The sequence below is a fragment of the Azolla caroliniana genome, unplaced genomic scaffold, assembly GCF_043228905.1.
Source record: "Azolla caroliniana isolate FFs.n. ecotype wild unplaced genomic scaffold, voAzoCaro1.0.p SCAF_14, whole genome shotgun sequence".
NCBI classification, from domain to species: domain Eukaryota; kingdom Viridiplantae; phylum Streptophyta; class Polypodiopsida; order Salviniales; family Salviniaceae; genus Azolla; species Azolla caroliniana.
This window is the reverse complement of record NW_028230449.1, coordinates 927283-944113: the sequence shown is the minus strand read 5'-3', so window position 1 is coordinate 944113 and position 16831 is coordinate 927283. Positions and strand designations below refer to the sequence as shown.

The 16831-nt window shown below is 40.6% G+C and overlaps 3 protein-coding genes across 5 annotated transcripts; 2 read left to right on the top strand and 1 right to left on the bottom strand.

The window, feature by feature from the left end:
- Positions 1–1494: 1494 nt before the first annotated feature.
- On the top strand, positions 1495–4706 carry LOC147855106 (uncharacterized). Of its 2 annotated transcripts, none has more exons than XM_087329984.1 (3): positions 1495–2175; positions 2873–2999; positions 3338–4706. In XM_087329984.1, exons 1-3 carry the CDS (start codon positions 2008–2010, stop codon positions 3346–3348), a joined length of 306 nt encoding a protein of 101 aa, XP_087186110.1. In that variant the 5' UTR covers positions 1495–2007; the 3' UTR covers positions 3349–4706. The 2 variants fall into 2 exon arrangements, 1 of the variants encoding a protein (XP_087186110.1); XR_015530771.1 differs by having other exon boundaries at positions 1498–2175; positions 2873–3215.
- A 5817-nt stretch (positions 4707–10523) lies between these two features.
- Positions 10524–11756, bottom strand: LOC147855105 (GDSL esterase/lipase At1g28600-like). The gene has a single exon (XM_087330585.1). The coding sequence runs from the start codon at positions 11754–11756 to the stop codon at positions 10524–10526; it is 1233 nt and encodes a 410-aa protein (XP_087186711.1).
- Positions 11757–12591: 835 nt separating this feature from the next.
- Positions 12592–16127, top strand: LOC147855104 (uncharacterized). 2 transcript variants are annotated; one of them, XM_087330270.1, is made up of 3 exons: positions 12592–12845; positions 13551–14481; positions 14558–16127. In XM_087330270.1, the coding sequence occupies exons 1-3, from the start codon at positions 12647–12649 to the stop codon at positions 15867–15869; spliced, it is 2442 nt and encodes an 813-aa protein (XP_087186396.1). In that variant the 5' UTR covers positions 12592–12646; the 3' UTR covers positions 15870–16127. The 2 variants fall into 2 exon arrangements, with proteins under 2 accessions (XP_087186396.1, XP_087186395.1); XM_087330269.1 differs by having other exon boundaries at positions 12592–12872.
- The last annotated feature ends 704 nt before the right edge of the window (positions 16128–16831 follow it).

Sequence of the window (16831 nt, the reverse complement as noted above, 5' to 3'; positions counted from 1 at the left end):
TGACACCGACTTTGTTAAGAAGTTTGCCCACATGGAGGTTGATGGAGGGAACTTCAAATTTATTTTCTTCTCTTCAATTAGGTCCCTTAGAAAATGGTGCTTGAATGATATATGTCTTATATTGTTGCTCATTTGTGGATTGATTGCGAGCTTTATGCAAGATTGGTTGTCGTAGTAAATTTCTATTGGTTTTTCTTCAGAAAGATTAATTTCCTCCAATATAGCTTTTAACCAGATTCCTTCTTTTGCAGCTAGAGTGGCAGCAACATATTCTGCTTCTGTTGAAGATAGTGAAACTGTAGATTGTTTCTTCGACCTCCACGCGATCGCTCCTCCGGCAAAGGTGTAAACATAGCCACTTGTAGATTTTCGGTCATCCACATCCCCCCCCAATCGGAATCACACCAACCATGAAGAGGAGTTGAGGGGGTTGCCCATCCGCACAATTTTGGTTGGATCGATTCCGAATGCGTGGATTGATAAGTAAGACACAAGTGTTTAGTATGTTTAAGATATCTAAGAATTCTTTTAAGTGCTTGCCAGTGTTTAGGACCGGGGTTAGTCATAAAACGTTATAGTAGTCCAGTGCTAAAGCATAGATCTGGTCTGGTGCTACTGACTAGATATCATATGGACCCTATTACTATTCTGTAGGGAATGTTTTTCATTTCGGTTTCTTCTATGGGTGATTTTGGGCTATCTTCAGTGGATAACTTAAGTGTGGTAGGAAGTGGTGTAGAGATGGGTTTGCAATGTTCCATGTCAAAACGTTTTAGAATATTATTAATGTACCGAGATTGTGAGAGTGATATTTGTCCTAGTGTTGTATTTCTTTTTACTTCTATTCCTAGAAAATAGGTCATGGGTCCAAGATCGGTGATAGGAAATGTTGATTTTAGTTCTTGTTTGCAAAAATTTAAATAAGATAGAGAATTTGAGAGGAGGGGAAAATCATCTGCATAGACCCCTAGTATGATAAAGTTAGATGCTGATTTTCTAAAATAGATGTTTGGTTCACTTTTAAGTCTATTATATCCACATTTGATTAAGAATATATGGAGACGATAGTACCATGCTCGAGGTGATTGTCGTAGGCCATAAATGGACTTCTTTAGTTTGCAGACGTGTGTTGGAAACTTTGTTTTCTCGAAGTAGGGAGGTTGCTTCATATAGACTTCTTCTTCAAGGTCACCATGAAGGAAAGCGGTTTGAACATCCAAGTGATGAAGTTCGAGCTTTTGAGCAGCAACGATGGCCACAAGTAGTCGAAAAGATGTTATTCGAAGTGTGGGACGGAAGGTTTCTGTGGAGTCTATTCCGGGTACTTGTATGAAGCCTCGAGCAACCAAGCGTGCTTTAAATCGAATGGAATTTCCATGCGAGTCTCGCTTAATTCGAAGTACCCACTTACACGTAATAATTGTGCGATTTTGAGGTTTTTGCACTAGACACCATGTTTCATTTTTTGTAAGAGAGTGCATTTCATTTTTCATGGCGGTAATCCAATTTTCTGCATTTGAGCTTTGGAGAGCTTCTTCTATGGTTGTAGGCTCTTCAGAGTCAATTTTTGTGGGTACTTCATCAAGGCCAGATTTATCCAAAATACCAATGTTGCTAGGATCGAGGTCGCTAAAATGACACTCTAATTCATCTAGCTCTCTGTAGATGTCAGAAAGTCTTCTAAGGCGTCTTGGGGATGTAGTGTCTATGTTATAAGTGTCATATGTGGGTGGAGTGTCTAATGGGGAAGTGTTAGGTCTTAATGTTTGGCTAGGAGACATTAATGTATTATGTGGGATAGAAGGAGAAAAACTATGGCATTGAGGAGAGGCAAAATTTGTATGCTCAGCAACTACAAGAGTGTGGTTCACAGCGATGGTGCGATCTCTGTTTGGAGATCGAATGTTGCTCGAGGCGGCTTCAAGAGACGGCGGTGGTGGAGTGGTACGAGTGGGGAACACAACGGGAGTGTGGTGGGTTGTGCCGTGATCTCTGTTTGGCGGTGGAATGTTGCCTGACGTGGCTTTTGAAGATGATGGTAGTAGATTAAAAGAGACTTGTGAAGGTGTGGGAGTTCCATCGGTGATTGATGGTTCTTGCGGTGATGGAGGCCCAGATGGAAGGCACCATTGGATGGTGCTGTTGGTTGGCTGGGGGGCTGCACCATTTTCTGCAGTAAGTTTGTTAATTAGGGTTTTTGAATTTGTTGATTTTTGGTCCTGATTTTTTAGGATGTCAAATTCGTTGAAGATAATGCTTCGACTGAAGAAAAATTTGTTGGTAACTGGGTTGTAGAGTCGGTAGGCCTTGTAACTGTGTGCGTCTCCATATCCAACGAAGATGGATTTTTGTGCTCTTGCATTTAACTTGTTTCTTTTGTTTTCTAGTACACAAGCGAAAGCAATACATCCGAATATTTTAAGGTCTTGTAAATGAGGTTTGTGGCCATACCACATTTCGAAAGGTGTATGTAGTCCAATCGAGCAGTGATAAATTTTGTTTTGAATGTAACAAGCGGTTGCAACCGCTTCCTCCCAGAATTTTGGCTCTAGGTTTGCGGCATTTAGCATGCTACGGGCAGCATTTAGTAAGCTACGATTTTTTCTTTCCGCAATACCATTTTGTTGAGGAGTTTGTGGTGTTGATTTTCGATGGTGAATTCCTTTAGATTTGCAAAAATCCATGAGGGCATTGGAATTGTATTCGCCGCCTCCATCAGTTTGTAGAAATTGTATTTTGCTTTTAGTTATATTTTCAGCTAATGTTGAGTAATTTTTAAGTGCTTGAAGTGCTTGGTTTTTTGTCTTAAGAAATGTAATAACAGTGAATCTACTATAGTCATCTATGAAACTGATGAAGTAATGTGATCCAGTTATTGATGGTGTCGGGAAAGGGCCACAAAGATCACTATGGACTAATTGCAATGGGAATCGACTTATACTTTGTCGTAGTGGAAAAGAGTGATGAGGCATCTTCCCAAGAAGACACCCTTCGCAGAGGTCTAAAGAAGTTGTGAATTGTTCTTTAGGGAGACCAATAACCATGTTTTTTGATTGTAGAGTTTTAATGGCTTGTAAATTTATAGGTGCGAGTCTATGATGCCATAATATGCTAAGATCATGGTTTTCTTTTATGGATGCATAAAGTGCTTCTATGTTTGCATGTGTTGGTGGACATGGAATGTGATAAAGCCCTTTATCAAGGCGCCTACAAATGTACTTTATTTTCTATCCATTTGGTGACTTATGCTTAATTTGTGCATATGTTTCTTTGAATTTTATGGAGGTACCATTTTTTGTTTCTTGAGAAACTGATAATAGATTTTTCATGATTCTAGGAACAAAATAGACATTGTCTACTGTGAGGAGTTGATTGTCTTGTAGGAAAAAGCTTACGTCTCCTTTTCTTAAGGCATTTAGGTTGCCATTATTACCAAACACAACAGGGATTGGTACGGGTACGGAGTTATAGTTTCTAATAGATTGTTTATTATTTGTCATGTGATGGGTGGCACCAGTATCGAAGTACCAAGTGTTGTCTAGTTGTTGTTTTGTATTGATTTCTGGAGTTGAATCTTCTGCAAGGAAAACTTGCAGGAGGTCATCATAACCATCATCATTTTCCTCATTATTTGTTTCAGTTGGGTATGACTCATTTTCTGAAATTTCTTCAGTTAGGTGGGCTTCTACTCGAGATCTAGGTCGTTGATATGATTGTTTATTTTTCATTTGTCCGAACCTACATTGATTGTTTGTGTGTCCAGATTTATTACAGATGGTGCAGAAAATTTGTGAGAATATGATGCCTCCAACTTGTGGTCTAGAATTGTCAAGATAGTTTCTAGGCCTATATTCTGTTCTTTGGTTTTGATAGGGTTGTTTTCCACGGTATGCTATCATTGTTGATGTGTGTTGTGTTTGTTCAGGTTGACGTGCCTTTTTCATGGCTTCTTCTTGTCGTATACAATTAATTAGGTCAATGAGAGTTGTGTTTGTATTGAAGTTTTGGGTGGTCACAAAAGTGCTCCAAGATGGTGGTAGTGCACCTAATAAAAGAAGCCTTTGCAACTTTGACTCGATTTCTACCCCAAACATGAGACAATCATCTAATTTGCGTTTCCATGAGTTTATAAATGCATTCATTTCATCTTCTTCGTGCATTTTTAAAATGACTAATGAGTTTAGAGTCATGACCTGGTTTCCATATGTAGTTGGTTCGAATTCGTTCTTCAAGTCGATCCACATGGCATTTGCAGTGCTGCAATTTCTGATTGCGTCGGCTTGTTGATCCTCCAAGTTTGACATGATTTCCAACTTTGCTGCTAGATCTTTTTCTTCCCATGCGGGGTAGTTCGGGTTTAATGTGTTGGGTTGTGTTTCTTTGCCTTCAACTACTGCCCATAATTTTAGTTGTTTGAAAAGGAGAGTTGTTTTGCTACTCCAGACTCTATAGTTTGTATTATTCAATTTGCTAATTGCAGTTTTTCTATACATAAAGTTTTGGGATGAGGAAGGCGTTGCTTGAGCCATGGTTGTGAGAGATTTGTTTGTTTAAAATACAAGATTGTGCAAGTCTTAGAAGAGGCTAAAGTTCTAGCCTATTATATTATCTGTTGTTTCTGTGGAGAGAATTTTGGTGTCACCTAAAAAAAAGGAACCTGCTCTGATACCATGTTGAAAACAAAGACAGGGAGAGATAAAAAAATACAGAGACATATAGATAAAATTATGGTTCCTCGAGGCGTGTATATTTAGTTTTATAGAACGAATGTGTCTTTTTACAAAAGTGATTGTTCGTAACAGTCATAAGTGTTTATTTTACTTCGTATTATTTTCCTTATAATTTCCAACAACCTCCACACCCCTACTACTCCACCCCACACCCACAACTCATTAAGAAGGAATATAAAAAACATCATGTAATGTTCCATGTCAATATTGTTATGGTCATGTTCATGTGAACAAACTTACAAGGCCTTTTATGAGACTAAAACTGAATACTTAATAACAGTAAAAGAACATTGGAGCACACAATCCAAACATCCAATGTTTGACAACCATGATTTAAAGAAATCAAAGTTACAATATGAAAGAGTTTCACTCCGATTCGAAATCAGAAATTGAACTTAGACGCAAACAGGAAATAAGAAAGAACACACAATTTACGTGGAAAACCCTGATTTAGGGAAAAACCACGGAACAGAAATTTCACTATGAGAAATGACAGAATACAATCACAGAACAATGAAACCTGATTTGGTATGAGCATGTACTGAAACCACGATTTCAGTCAAGCTCTTCAAACTCTAGCACGCAGGTGACTATTCCTTCCGAAGCTTCCGAAGCTTCTCTGTCTTTTTCTCTTTTGCTTCACACTTCTTTTCTTCTTACTTAGCTTCTGAGTACGTATACTCTTACACAGCCACTACTGTGCAGAAAACCAGTCGTTCTCAGATTTACCACACACACACAACTCGTTTTTCTCTCATATATATATATCTCACACCCTCACATACGCTATGTAGGTTTTCCCCTTTTCTCACTCTTTCACTCTTAGTGAGTTATCCCACATACAGGCGCACTACCAGGCCTGTCAGCATATATATACTAAGTCATTTTCTTCTTTGAATGTAGAAGACATATGTATATATGTATATGTGTGTCTGGGTGTGTCTGTTTGATTGAATACGAATTTGACTCTCTCACCAAATTCGATCAGCTAACCCCCGATTCAGTTCTTCGCAACTGACTATTCTTTTACTTTCCGAATTTCGACCAAATTCGGTAATTCGGTTTTTCGGCCGATTTCAGTAATTCGACTCTTTTCGGCTTTTCGGCCGATTTCGACCAGTCGACACTCAAGTCGACTTTTCGACCGACTCCCCCGCAAGGAGGGACGCCTTTACACAACACAATATTTGTGCATGGGAAAGAACATATGTTAACTTGTCATGATATATATACCTCTCATAAGAGTTGATCTCATACATGCTAAGAACTCATCAAAAGCATCTACGCTTTGTTTGTTTTTAGACAGACAGACCCGATTATGCAATCCTTGCAAAGTATAATGCTAACAATTACCATTAGTACATATGTGATAAGGCATTGTATTAACGAGACGATTGTATTATATTACAAAGACAAACAACATACATGCATAAGATATCGGCACCCAGAGCTCCGACATCCGAATGTGAAAATAACAGACACGTGGGGCCGATTCGGTTCTTCGCAACTGACTATTCTTTTACTTTCCGAATTTCGACCAAATTCGGTAATTCGGTTTTTCGGCCGATTTCAGTAATTCGACTCTTTTCGGCTTTTCGGCCGATTTCGACCAGTCGACACTCAAGTCGACTTTTCGACCGACTCCCCCGCAAGGAGGGACGCCTTTACACAACACAATATTTGTGCATGGGAAAGAACATATGTTAACTTGTCATGATATATATACCTCTCATAAGAGTTGATCTCATACATGCTAAGAACTCATCAAAAGCATCTACGCTTTGTTTGTTTTTAGACAGACAGACCCGATTATGCAATCCTTGCAAAGTATAATGCTAACAATTACCATTAGTACATATGTGATAAGGCATTGTATTAACGAGACGATTGTATTATATTACAAAGACAAACAACATACATGCATAAGATATCGGCACCCAGAGCTCCGACATCCGAATGTGAAAATAACAGACACGTGGGGCTTCGCATCCGATCGAATAAGATAAAATCGAATGTTGAATAATATCTGAATCTACTTTGTCTACTCTCTATACATAGATATACAAACACTTATTTATAATATGGACTATGTGTTTTTGTCTATGGACAAGGATGTGGATACCGTCCCAACTAAAGTAATTGGCTCGATGCGCACAATCTTTGCCGCCTCCACTGGTCATAGTGGCCGCCATGGAACTTCCACCACTGCTCATTGGGCCAACAATGCCCGGTAACAACCGCAAGAGTGTCTCCGATAGGTAGCACGTCATCATCATCTCAGTGGAGCGCAAGGGCCGAGAGGTTCAAGTATAACGCGGCCATCGCTGAAGTGGCCGGTGGGGCGGTCGAAGTAGGAGAAGCCGCACAGGGGCTATGGATGGTGTTGCCAGTGTCGGTGGTGGAGTCTCCAAGCGCGAAAATTGTGCTGAAGTCGGAGTGGCAAAACAAAGGCATTCGGGGGTGCTCGAAGCCAGGAAGCCCAGTGAGTCGGGGGCCAGCACCACCGGAGGAGGTGGGGTCAATGCCGATGATTTCAATAGGGCAAGGGCGAGGGCGAGTGCGGGTGACGACGATGGCTTGCCGGAAGGACACCATCATCTTCTTCATTATAAGAAGATGGTGGGTTTGGGTCTATATAATATCTATCTATGATAAATCTCAAGTGAAAAGAATCCAAGAGAATGTATGTGTTTGTTGTGTGTGTATTTGTCGTACTTGTACGCACTCTCTTATTCACTCTTCCTATATACGTGTCCTCTTCTTGTTGTTTTTGGGGGGTTTGGAGGGGCGGCCAAAAAGCGCATGCGACAAATCTGGTGTGGTCGTTTTGTGTGTGTCTCTCTCTCTATTTCTAGGGTGATAAGATAGATAGAATCGAAACACAAAATAGATGTAGATAGATAGATAGCTAGATAGAATCAAAACACACACACACACATATATGCGTTTTTGCATTCCACATGTACCATATATATTGTTATGTAGATAACCATCACTTGCATCCTTGGTGGTGTCTAGTACAATTTGATTCATTGAAGTCAGAGTTTGTGTGTGTACCACACACATGGGTTGCCATCAAGGATCCTTTTGGATCCAACTCTAAAACTCGTCCGATAGATAACTTACCGTCCATTTCCTTGTACGTAATTTGTTGTCTCCATCTTCGCATCTCGTCTCAAATCAGATAAAGATTGTATGCAAAATAATGGATTGAGAAATATGCCTTATGTCTTGAAAGCCCTAAACGTAATCGCAAAGGCCTAAATCCCAGACTCCAAACCTCATATCATAATCCTCATTCCCAAACCCTACATGATGAACCCTAGGACGAGTCATCGATTGCATTGATTAATCCCTCTTGTCCATCCACTCACTTTACCAAGAAGGATTTCACGACACCAATACAAACCGATCTTATCATACTACATGTTGCCAACCAACTCACCAAACTCAAGCTTCCCTCGTGTGTGCATGCGTGTGCACATTTTTAATGAGCACATTGCAAGTATACTGTTTTTTTTATTTGTGTGTGTGTGTGTGTGTGTTATTTGTCAAGGTTGTGCCTCAACATAATATTAGACAATCTTTGTTATGCCAAATATGCAAGGGCTGCTCACACAATGCCTAACACATCCAATTATGAGTTAACCCACCATTTTCTCTACAAAATTTACGCCTCCCAAAGTACTCATTTTTTGGAATTCTCAAAGTACTCTCTACAATATCTCTACATTGCATGTCCAATGACAAATTTCTCATTCTCTTTCGTTTATCACCAATGTTTTCTAGAGGAGGGGAAAATGTGTTGAGGGAGAGAACTATTATTTGAAGAGAATTTTGAAAAATGACAAGTATGTTTTGGAACTTGGAAAATAGAGGGGTATTCTACGTTAAGGGGAATGGATGTATATTTCTTACCCAACGTGTACGGTCGGAAAAAGGAGATAGAGAAGAGATGGATTAGAAGTGGGACTATTTGATCAATGAAAGATAAAGAATAATCCTTTTGTGACCTTTTCTACCATATTTTCTCTTTTTATCGGCCTTTTAGCACATGCACTCACAACCATTACAATAGAAATGAGAGGAATAGTAGAGCAGTGCCTTAAAAAAATCGTCATTCAATGAAAAAGAATGGAAAGAGTCTTAACATAAATGAGAATGAGATGACATATTTGAGAATTTACAATGATAAATTCTGCTCTTTGTTTGTTATATCATTCGAGTGCATTGAATGTGCTAACTAATGAGCAAAATAACTACGTAAACAATGATAATTTGTATACAACATATTTCCCTTCGACGTGCTCTCATTTACGAGATGTCAATACGTATACCTCAATGTTCTTTTGAGATTTTGCCAACATTGTTACACAGATATCATTTCAGCATTCGTGTTTTAGCCGACGAACTTACATCAATAATGGGCTATTGTTGTTTCCGAAATTCCAAGTTCAAATAGTTTGTTTTCTCCAAACTAATTCAAAATGCTCAGTACAAACGAATGTGCTCAGAGAGCACTTTATATACATGTCCTAATGAGTGGGCTGACACAAGTACTGATAAATACTTGAATGCTCATTAACGGAACCTGAGACTAACAACTTATAATATTCGTGTTTTTACTAAAATAGAAATATAGACCTTAACGGCCAACCGACTCCCCGTGGATCCGGCCTAGCCGATCAATCTTCGTCCAATCCGGCTCTAGTTGAGCTTGCTCGCTTAACAGAGTCATAGGGCATATGAGGAGGCCAATCCCATTCCATTGACTTTTGATCTTTCTCTAGTCCAGTTCATGCCACATGTGGCTCGCCAACTTGTGGATGAGAGCTCTGGCTTATATGCACATACATTGTTTGTGAATACCTTGGAAGTATATGCTCCTCTTTGTGTGATTATGAGTTGATAAAGAAGTAAAGATGGCGATGGTGAAGAGTTAAGAGCAAAGACAGAGATCATATTAATCCATATGGGGTTACAATGGGGGGGGGGGGGGCACTTAATCAAACTCGATGACCTATAAGTTAGGTTTGAATCTCACGCAACCTTCACACCCCTACTACACCCCACACCCGCACCTCATTAAGAAGGAATATAAAAAACATCATGTAATGTTCCATGTCACTATTGTTATGGTCGTGTTCATGTGAACAAACTCACAAGGCCTTTTATGACACACTAAAACTGAATACTGAACAGTAAAAGAACATTGGATCACACAATCCAAACATCCAATGTTGGACAACCATGATTAGCAATCAAACTATCTTTTTGGGCATGGGAAAGAACATATGTTAACTTGTGATGGTATATGTACCTCTCATAAGAGTTGACCTCATAGATGCTCAGAACTCATCAAAATCATCTAAGCTTTGTTTGTTTTTAGACATACTTGATTATCCAATCCTTGCAAAGTACAATGCTAACAATTACCAGTAGTACATATGTGACAAGGCATGGTATTACTTACAAGACCATTGTATTATATTACAAAGACAAACAACATACATGCTTAAAATATCGGCACCTGGAGCTCCGACATATGAATGTGAAAATAACAAACACGTGGGACATCGCATCCCATCGAATAAGATGAAGCCAAATGCTCTATAATATCTGAATCTAATTTGTCTACTCTCTCTCTCTCTCTCTCTATATATATATATATATATATAGGTTTACAAACACTTATTTATAATATGGACTATGTGTATTTATCTATGGACAAGGGTGTGGGCAGTAGTGGCATTACCGTGGCCCCACGACAGGGGCACGGCACACGCGTCCGGTCTAAACACAAGGTGTAAGAAAGTTGGGGTGAGGCTCGGCATACGACCCGCCGCTAGGGCTCGTGTAGAGGAAGCGAGACACGAGGGCTCGGTGCATCGCGTCGGTTAGGTGGATACCGTCCCAACTAAAGTAATTGGCCGGATGCGCACAAACTTTGCCGCCTCCACCGGTCACAGTAGCCGCCATGGAACTACCATCGCTGCTGCTCATTGGGCCAACAATGCCCGGTAACAACCGCAAGAGTGTCTCGGATAGGTAGCACGGCATCGCCGTCTCCAAGAACCCAAAGCCCGCGGCGTGGTCTAGCACGTCGAGATACGCGGGCCCGAGGTCGAAGAACACGATCTCTACGTGGGGGTGCTTCCGGCGGAGCTCCGCCACGGAGAGCTTGAGGAGCTTGTCGTGGAGGTCGGTCACGGCGCTGATGGGCGCGATGCATCCGTGGCTATCGAGAGGGAATGTCATGTTGTTGTTGGTGGTGTTGTTCGCGGCGGCCTGGCCGAGGTAGAGAGAGATGCAACCCAAGGGGAATTGGCCCAAGATGATCATCTTCTTCACTCGCGGCTGGGATGATAGGAGGCGATTGAGCTGCCGCTCCACCTCCGCGACGACGTGTGGGACGAGGGCCATGACTTGGGGGGGCTGGAGGCGCTTGGCGAAGGCGTAATTGTAGTCGTTGCCGCCGATCTCGCCCACGAAGACCAATGCGTCGCCGTCGAAGTCTACCCCGAGGAGCGATGAGACCTGGACGCCCAATGAGAAGGGGGTGACGGAGGCGGCGCCGGAGGCAAGCCGGGCGAGGTCCGGGGCGGGCAGCGCGGTGGCGCCGGCCACCGCGAAGTTCTGGCTTCCGTGGGAGAGGTTGGAGGAGAGGCCCAGATGCGGGGGTAACAAGTCTCGGTGGAGCGCTTGGGTCACGATGTCCACCATCATGCGGCCATCGCTGAAGCGGCCCGTGGGGCGGGCGAAGTAGGAGGAGCCGTAGGGCGGTTGGGCCGCCAGCTGGAAGACGGCGCGCTGGGGGCTATGGATGGCGTTTCCGGTGTCGGTGGTGGAGTCGCCGAGCGCGAACATGGTGGTGAAGTCGGAGGAGCCGCAAAACAAAGGCCTCGGGGCGCCCGAAGCTAGGAGGAGGCCCGGAGGGGAGTCAGGGGCCATCGGAGGAGGAGGAGGTGGGGTCAATGCTGATGATTTCAATACGGCGAGCGCGAGCGTGAAGGCGAGCGCGATCATGGCGGTGGGATCTTGCCGGACTGGCATCATCATCTTCTTCTTCATGATAAGAAGATGGTGTGGGTTTGGGTCTATATCTATATATATATATATATATATATATATAATGTCTATCTATGATAAGTTTTAGGTGACAAGAATCAAAGGCAATGTATGTGTTTGTTCTGTTTGTCGTACTTGTATGCACTCTCTTAGTCACTTTTCTTATATAGGCGTCCTCTTGTCGTTGTCGTTGTCGTTGTTTGTTGATGGGCGGCCAAAAAGCACATGTGACACATCTGGTGTGGTCGTTTTGTGTCTCTCTCTATTTCTAGCGTGATAAAGATAGATATAGATAGATAGAACCAAAACACACATACACATACACATACACATACACATACACATACACATACACATACTGTATACATATACACACATACACATACACATACACATACACATACACATACATATATAACATATTCCTATCTTAGTGTAGACATAGACATAGACATAGACATACTGTATACATATACACACATGCACATGCACATGCACATGCACATACACATACACATACACATACACGTACACATACTCATACACATACATATATAACATATTCCTATCTTAGTGTAGACATAGACATAGACATAGACATACTGTATACATATATGTACACACATGCACATACACATACACATACACATACACATATACACATACATACACATACACATATACACATACACATACACATATCCATATACACATACACATACACATACATATACATATATAACATATTCCTATCTTAGTGTGTTGTGTGTATTGAAATTTGACTCTTACTCTGAGTACATCTTCACATAAGGAAGAAAGCAAGAAGGAGAAGGAGAAGGAGAAGGAAGATGAGGATTATGGATTTTCTTCATTCTCCTCTCTGCAGTGTTCTTCCAGATGACCTTCAGCCTCATACATCTCTTCTTCAGCGGCAGTCTCAAAATACTCTGTTCCTTCACATACTGGAGAAAGCTCAAGCAAATCCCTCTAAAACCCACATCAAGAAGGATAATCTGCCTTTAACCCCTACATTGAAACATGAATCAGGTCACCCAATTCCTCTCTTTCCGAATGGTATGTCAAAATTTCTGGTTTAAAATCATATTCGTGGAAGAATTTAGACAGCGGAGGAAATTTGCATATCTTTGCATTTAAGATGACTAGAACGAGTGCTGGTGTTACGCATATCGTAGAATATGTTCATATCTATGCATTGTTTTCTTGGAAATGGGTCAGGACTCGGGTGGGAATTCCAGTAAGGGTAAGATGAATAGGAATGAATGTTTTGATCCACAATAGAACTTTGTCATATCTATGCACTTTCACATAAAGATTGGTCATTAAAAATGACACTTTTAGTGAAGCAGATATGACTGGAAATGGATGTTTGGGTGCACCGGTCGTCTCATATCATATGGCAGAATATATTCATATGGATGCATTTTACATGGAAAAGCGTCCTAAAATTGATTCCTGCATTCCTGGAAAGATGAGCACAAATGAGTTCTCTGATGCAGAGCAAGTCTCATGCCATATACTGGAATATGGTTCATGTTAATGCATTTTACATGGTGTTTGATCCTTAAACTGATGCTTCCATTGCTATAAAAAAGATAGAAATGAATTTTTTTAATGCAAGGGACGTCTCATGTTGTGTAAGGAAAGACGATCATCTTAATGCCTTTTGCTTAGAAATAGGCCCTCAAAATGTTACTTGAAAATAAATGACTATATATGAGTGTTATGATGCAGGGGAGGATTCAGGTCATTACAGAATGAGGCTTTTTAGAGAGGACAAGTATGAGTCTGGATTGGTTACTGCACAAGATGATGCTCTCTTGAGTTTCGAACAGGAATTAGATTTGAGAGATACTAATTCAGGCATCCAAGAAGGGAAGTGTGCTACTAACCACAGTTTCACACTGAATGGAAATTCAAGCGATACTAATTTGGGTATTGAAGAGAGTGAAACTTCTGCTAATCACATTGGATTCACACCAAATGAGGGCAGAGATCATACTCAACTCTACACTTCTGTATTAGACCTTGCCAAATTAGAAGAAGAAAATGCTGATATCCTCATCATGGAGAACTTTCCTTCCACTTCAGGTTGGCCATCCACAAACATGCTCAAAGCAGCGTCTGATGAACTCAGGGAAGCAAGTAGCGTTGGGAGGGCTTGTACAAACAATACATTTAGTCGGAACAATGTCATTAACAGAAGAACACATCTGAATAGACATGGGGTATCTCGTTCATGGGAAAAACTTTGGCAGTATGAAGAAGAAAGCAATGCTAAAGCTCCAACTCTTTCTGAAGAATCATATGGTGAAACTATAAACAATGTTCTCGGCATTGCTAAAGGTCTGCCAAAAAATGTGACATTGCAAGAAAAATTAGATGACTTCTATGGCCGAATAGATGTGATTTGTGGAAATGCCATACTTTATAGGCTTATGAAGGAGGGCCTTTATTGGCCTGCCCTCTCTTGTTTTGAGTGGATGCGACTTCACACACCCAGCTTGCTTGATCCTAGAAGTTTATGCACAATTTTCACAATGTTAGGGGAAGCAAATATGGTGGATAGAGCTATTGTGCTGTTTGAAAATTTAAAAGATTGCAATGAGTTGCTCTCTGTGCAAGTCTTCAATGCTTTGTTGTCTGCCCTTTCAAAACATCGAAGGTATTTCATCTTTAGTCACTATATTTTATCCTATTTAGTGTCAGCTTAAGTTTGGCTCATCAAATATAAATTACAGGTTTGATGACGCTGAGGAGGTTTTTCGAGAGATGTCCAAAAAACAAATTGAACCGGATAGCGTCACTTCCTGTATTTTGATAAATTTGGCTCATCAGAGAGGTCTTGATGTAGAAACTATCTGGAGGATCTTTTGTGACATGGAAGAACAGAATGTTTTTGCTGGGCATGAGGTATTTGGGGTACTTATTAAAGCATTTTGTCAAAGGGGGATGTTAGAAGAAGGCCTCAAGTTGATGGCAGAAATGGAAAGGAGGAATTTGATCCCGAACGTTACCATATATAACATAATGATAGATTCATTCGGAAAAGCATTCATGCTGGAGGAGGCTGAAGGACTGATTTCAGAAATGAAAGCAAAAGGGGTCCAAATGTCGGTGGTTACGTACAATTCCTTGATTGCTGCCTATGCAAACCAAGGACAATTTGAAACTGCAGAAGCTATACTGGAAGAGATGTTTGAGAAAGGTCTTAAGCCGACTGTGCAGTCATATACAACATTGATGACTGCTTATGGAAGGCGTGCCCTCAGTGAAAAAGCATCAGCCACTTTTTTACGAATGAAAAAGAATGGAGTCTCTCCGAATATAGTATCATATTCGGCTCTTATCCATGCCTTCGCTGAGAGTGGGTGGCATAAGAAAGCAGAATATACATTCCAAAATATGCTCCGGGAAGGGTTTATTCCCACTGTAGAGATATATACTTCTTTGTTACATGGATATAGGCAAGCGGGCGATGTGGACAATGTAAAGCGTATCTGGAAAGAGATGCGACACCATAAGTGTATTGGCACACGGGTTACGTTTAATGTGCTAATGGATGCCTTTGCAAAACAAGGATGTTATGCTGAAGCAAGGGATGTGATGTATGAGTTCAATAAAATTGGTTATAAGCCAGATAGGAAGACTTACAATATGCTCATCAATGCATATGCTCGAGGTTTTCGACATTCAAAATTACCTGAAGTTTTGAAAGAGATGCGAGAGAAAGGTCTCCATCCTGATTCCTTTACCTACACGACACTCATATACTCTCTTTTTCGCGTACGTGACTTCTCAACTGCATTCAAATACCATGAAGAGATGTGCATGGAGAATCAACTACCTGATGAACTCACATATAGAAAACTTAGGTTCATATTAGATGAAAAACTTGAAGTAAGAGCACAAAGGAACATGCAGGCTGTCTTAGGCCTCCAAAGAAAACAATACATCCCTACCACCAGAATGAATAATCGTAAACATTTATGGGAAAGACGGAAAGCTCAGGACAGAGTCTCAAGCTTCCGTAAAGGACCAAAGTCTCAGTAATCCAACCTCATGTAAGGTTGTGAGTATCTGAACAAGCATGGTAGAAGTTCCAAATTATTAGTTGATGTGAAAGTAGAAATGCATCGATCAGGACTCAGGAGCAAGTGCTGCGTCATTGTATTGTTCCATCTAACATGCCCTCCTATCAATGTCGCTTTGAGCATAATTGAAAGATTCTTTTAACATGACCATATGGTTAATTGTAATCAGATGTGAACGTTAAGAATTTGGAATATCCATATCCATCTCTAAAATAGATGGTGGGCAAATTATTGAAGAAAATTGTTCTTTTTTAATACAAACAAATTTATTGCATCACACTGAGAATTTTGGCAAATCTACATCAATTATTAAAGTAGATGCTGGGATATTAATTGAGCAATACCATCTTTCTGTTCTCTTTGGAGGTGAAAACATTGAAACCATTAATGTAAAATGAATCTTACATAACATCTCTTGACCATATGGATATGACATTGCAAAGGACTCCCAAGTCTGAGATAGGATCAACACAGTCCAAATGTGTGCAAAGACAGTGTTTGCTAGCCACCAAATCATATAAGAGTACAACATTGGGCATTAGTGATAGAAATTTTCAGTCATTAATGTAGAGTGAAGCATACATAATATCATCTTTTAATTCTATAGATAAGACATTTACGAAGGACCCCAAGTCTGAGACTGGATGAACACAATGCAAATAAGCATGTAATGGTGTTTGTTTGTAACCGAATCATATGAACACCCTACAGGGCATTAATGATAGAAATTATATTAGTCATGCCAGGATCCATGTGGCATCGATAGGCTATTTATCATAGAACTTCACAGATTTCAACTATTTGTTTCAACAGAGGCTATTTATTATGGCAACTTATCCACCTCAATGTTATAAACTTGTTTCTTTCTATACATTGCCCATAACCTTCCTTTTGAGGCACATGCCTAGATTTATAATTCCT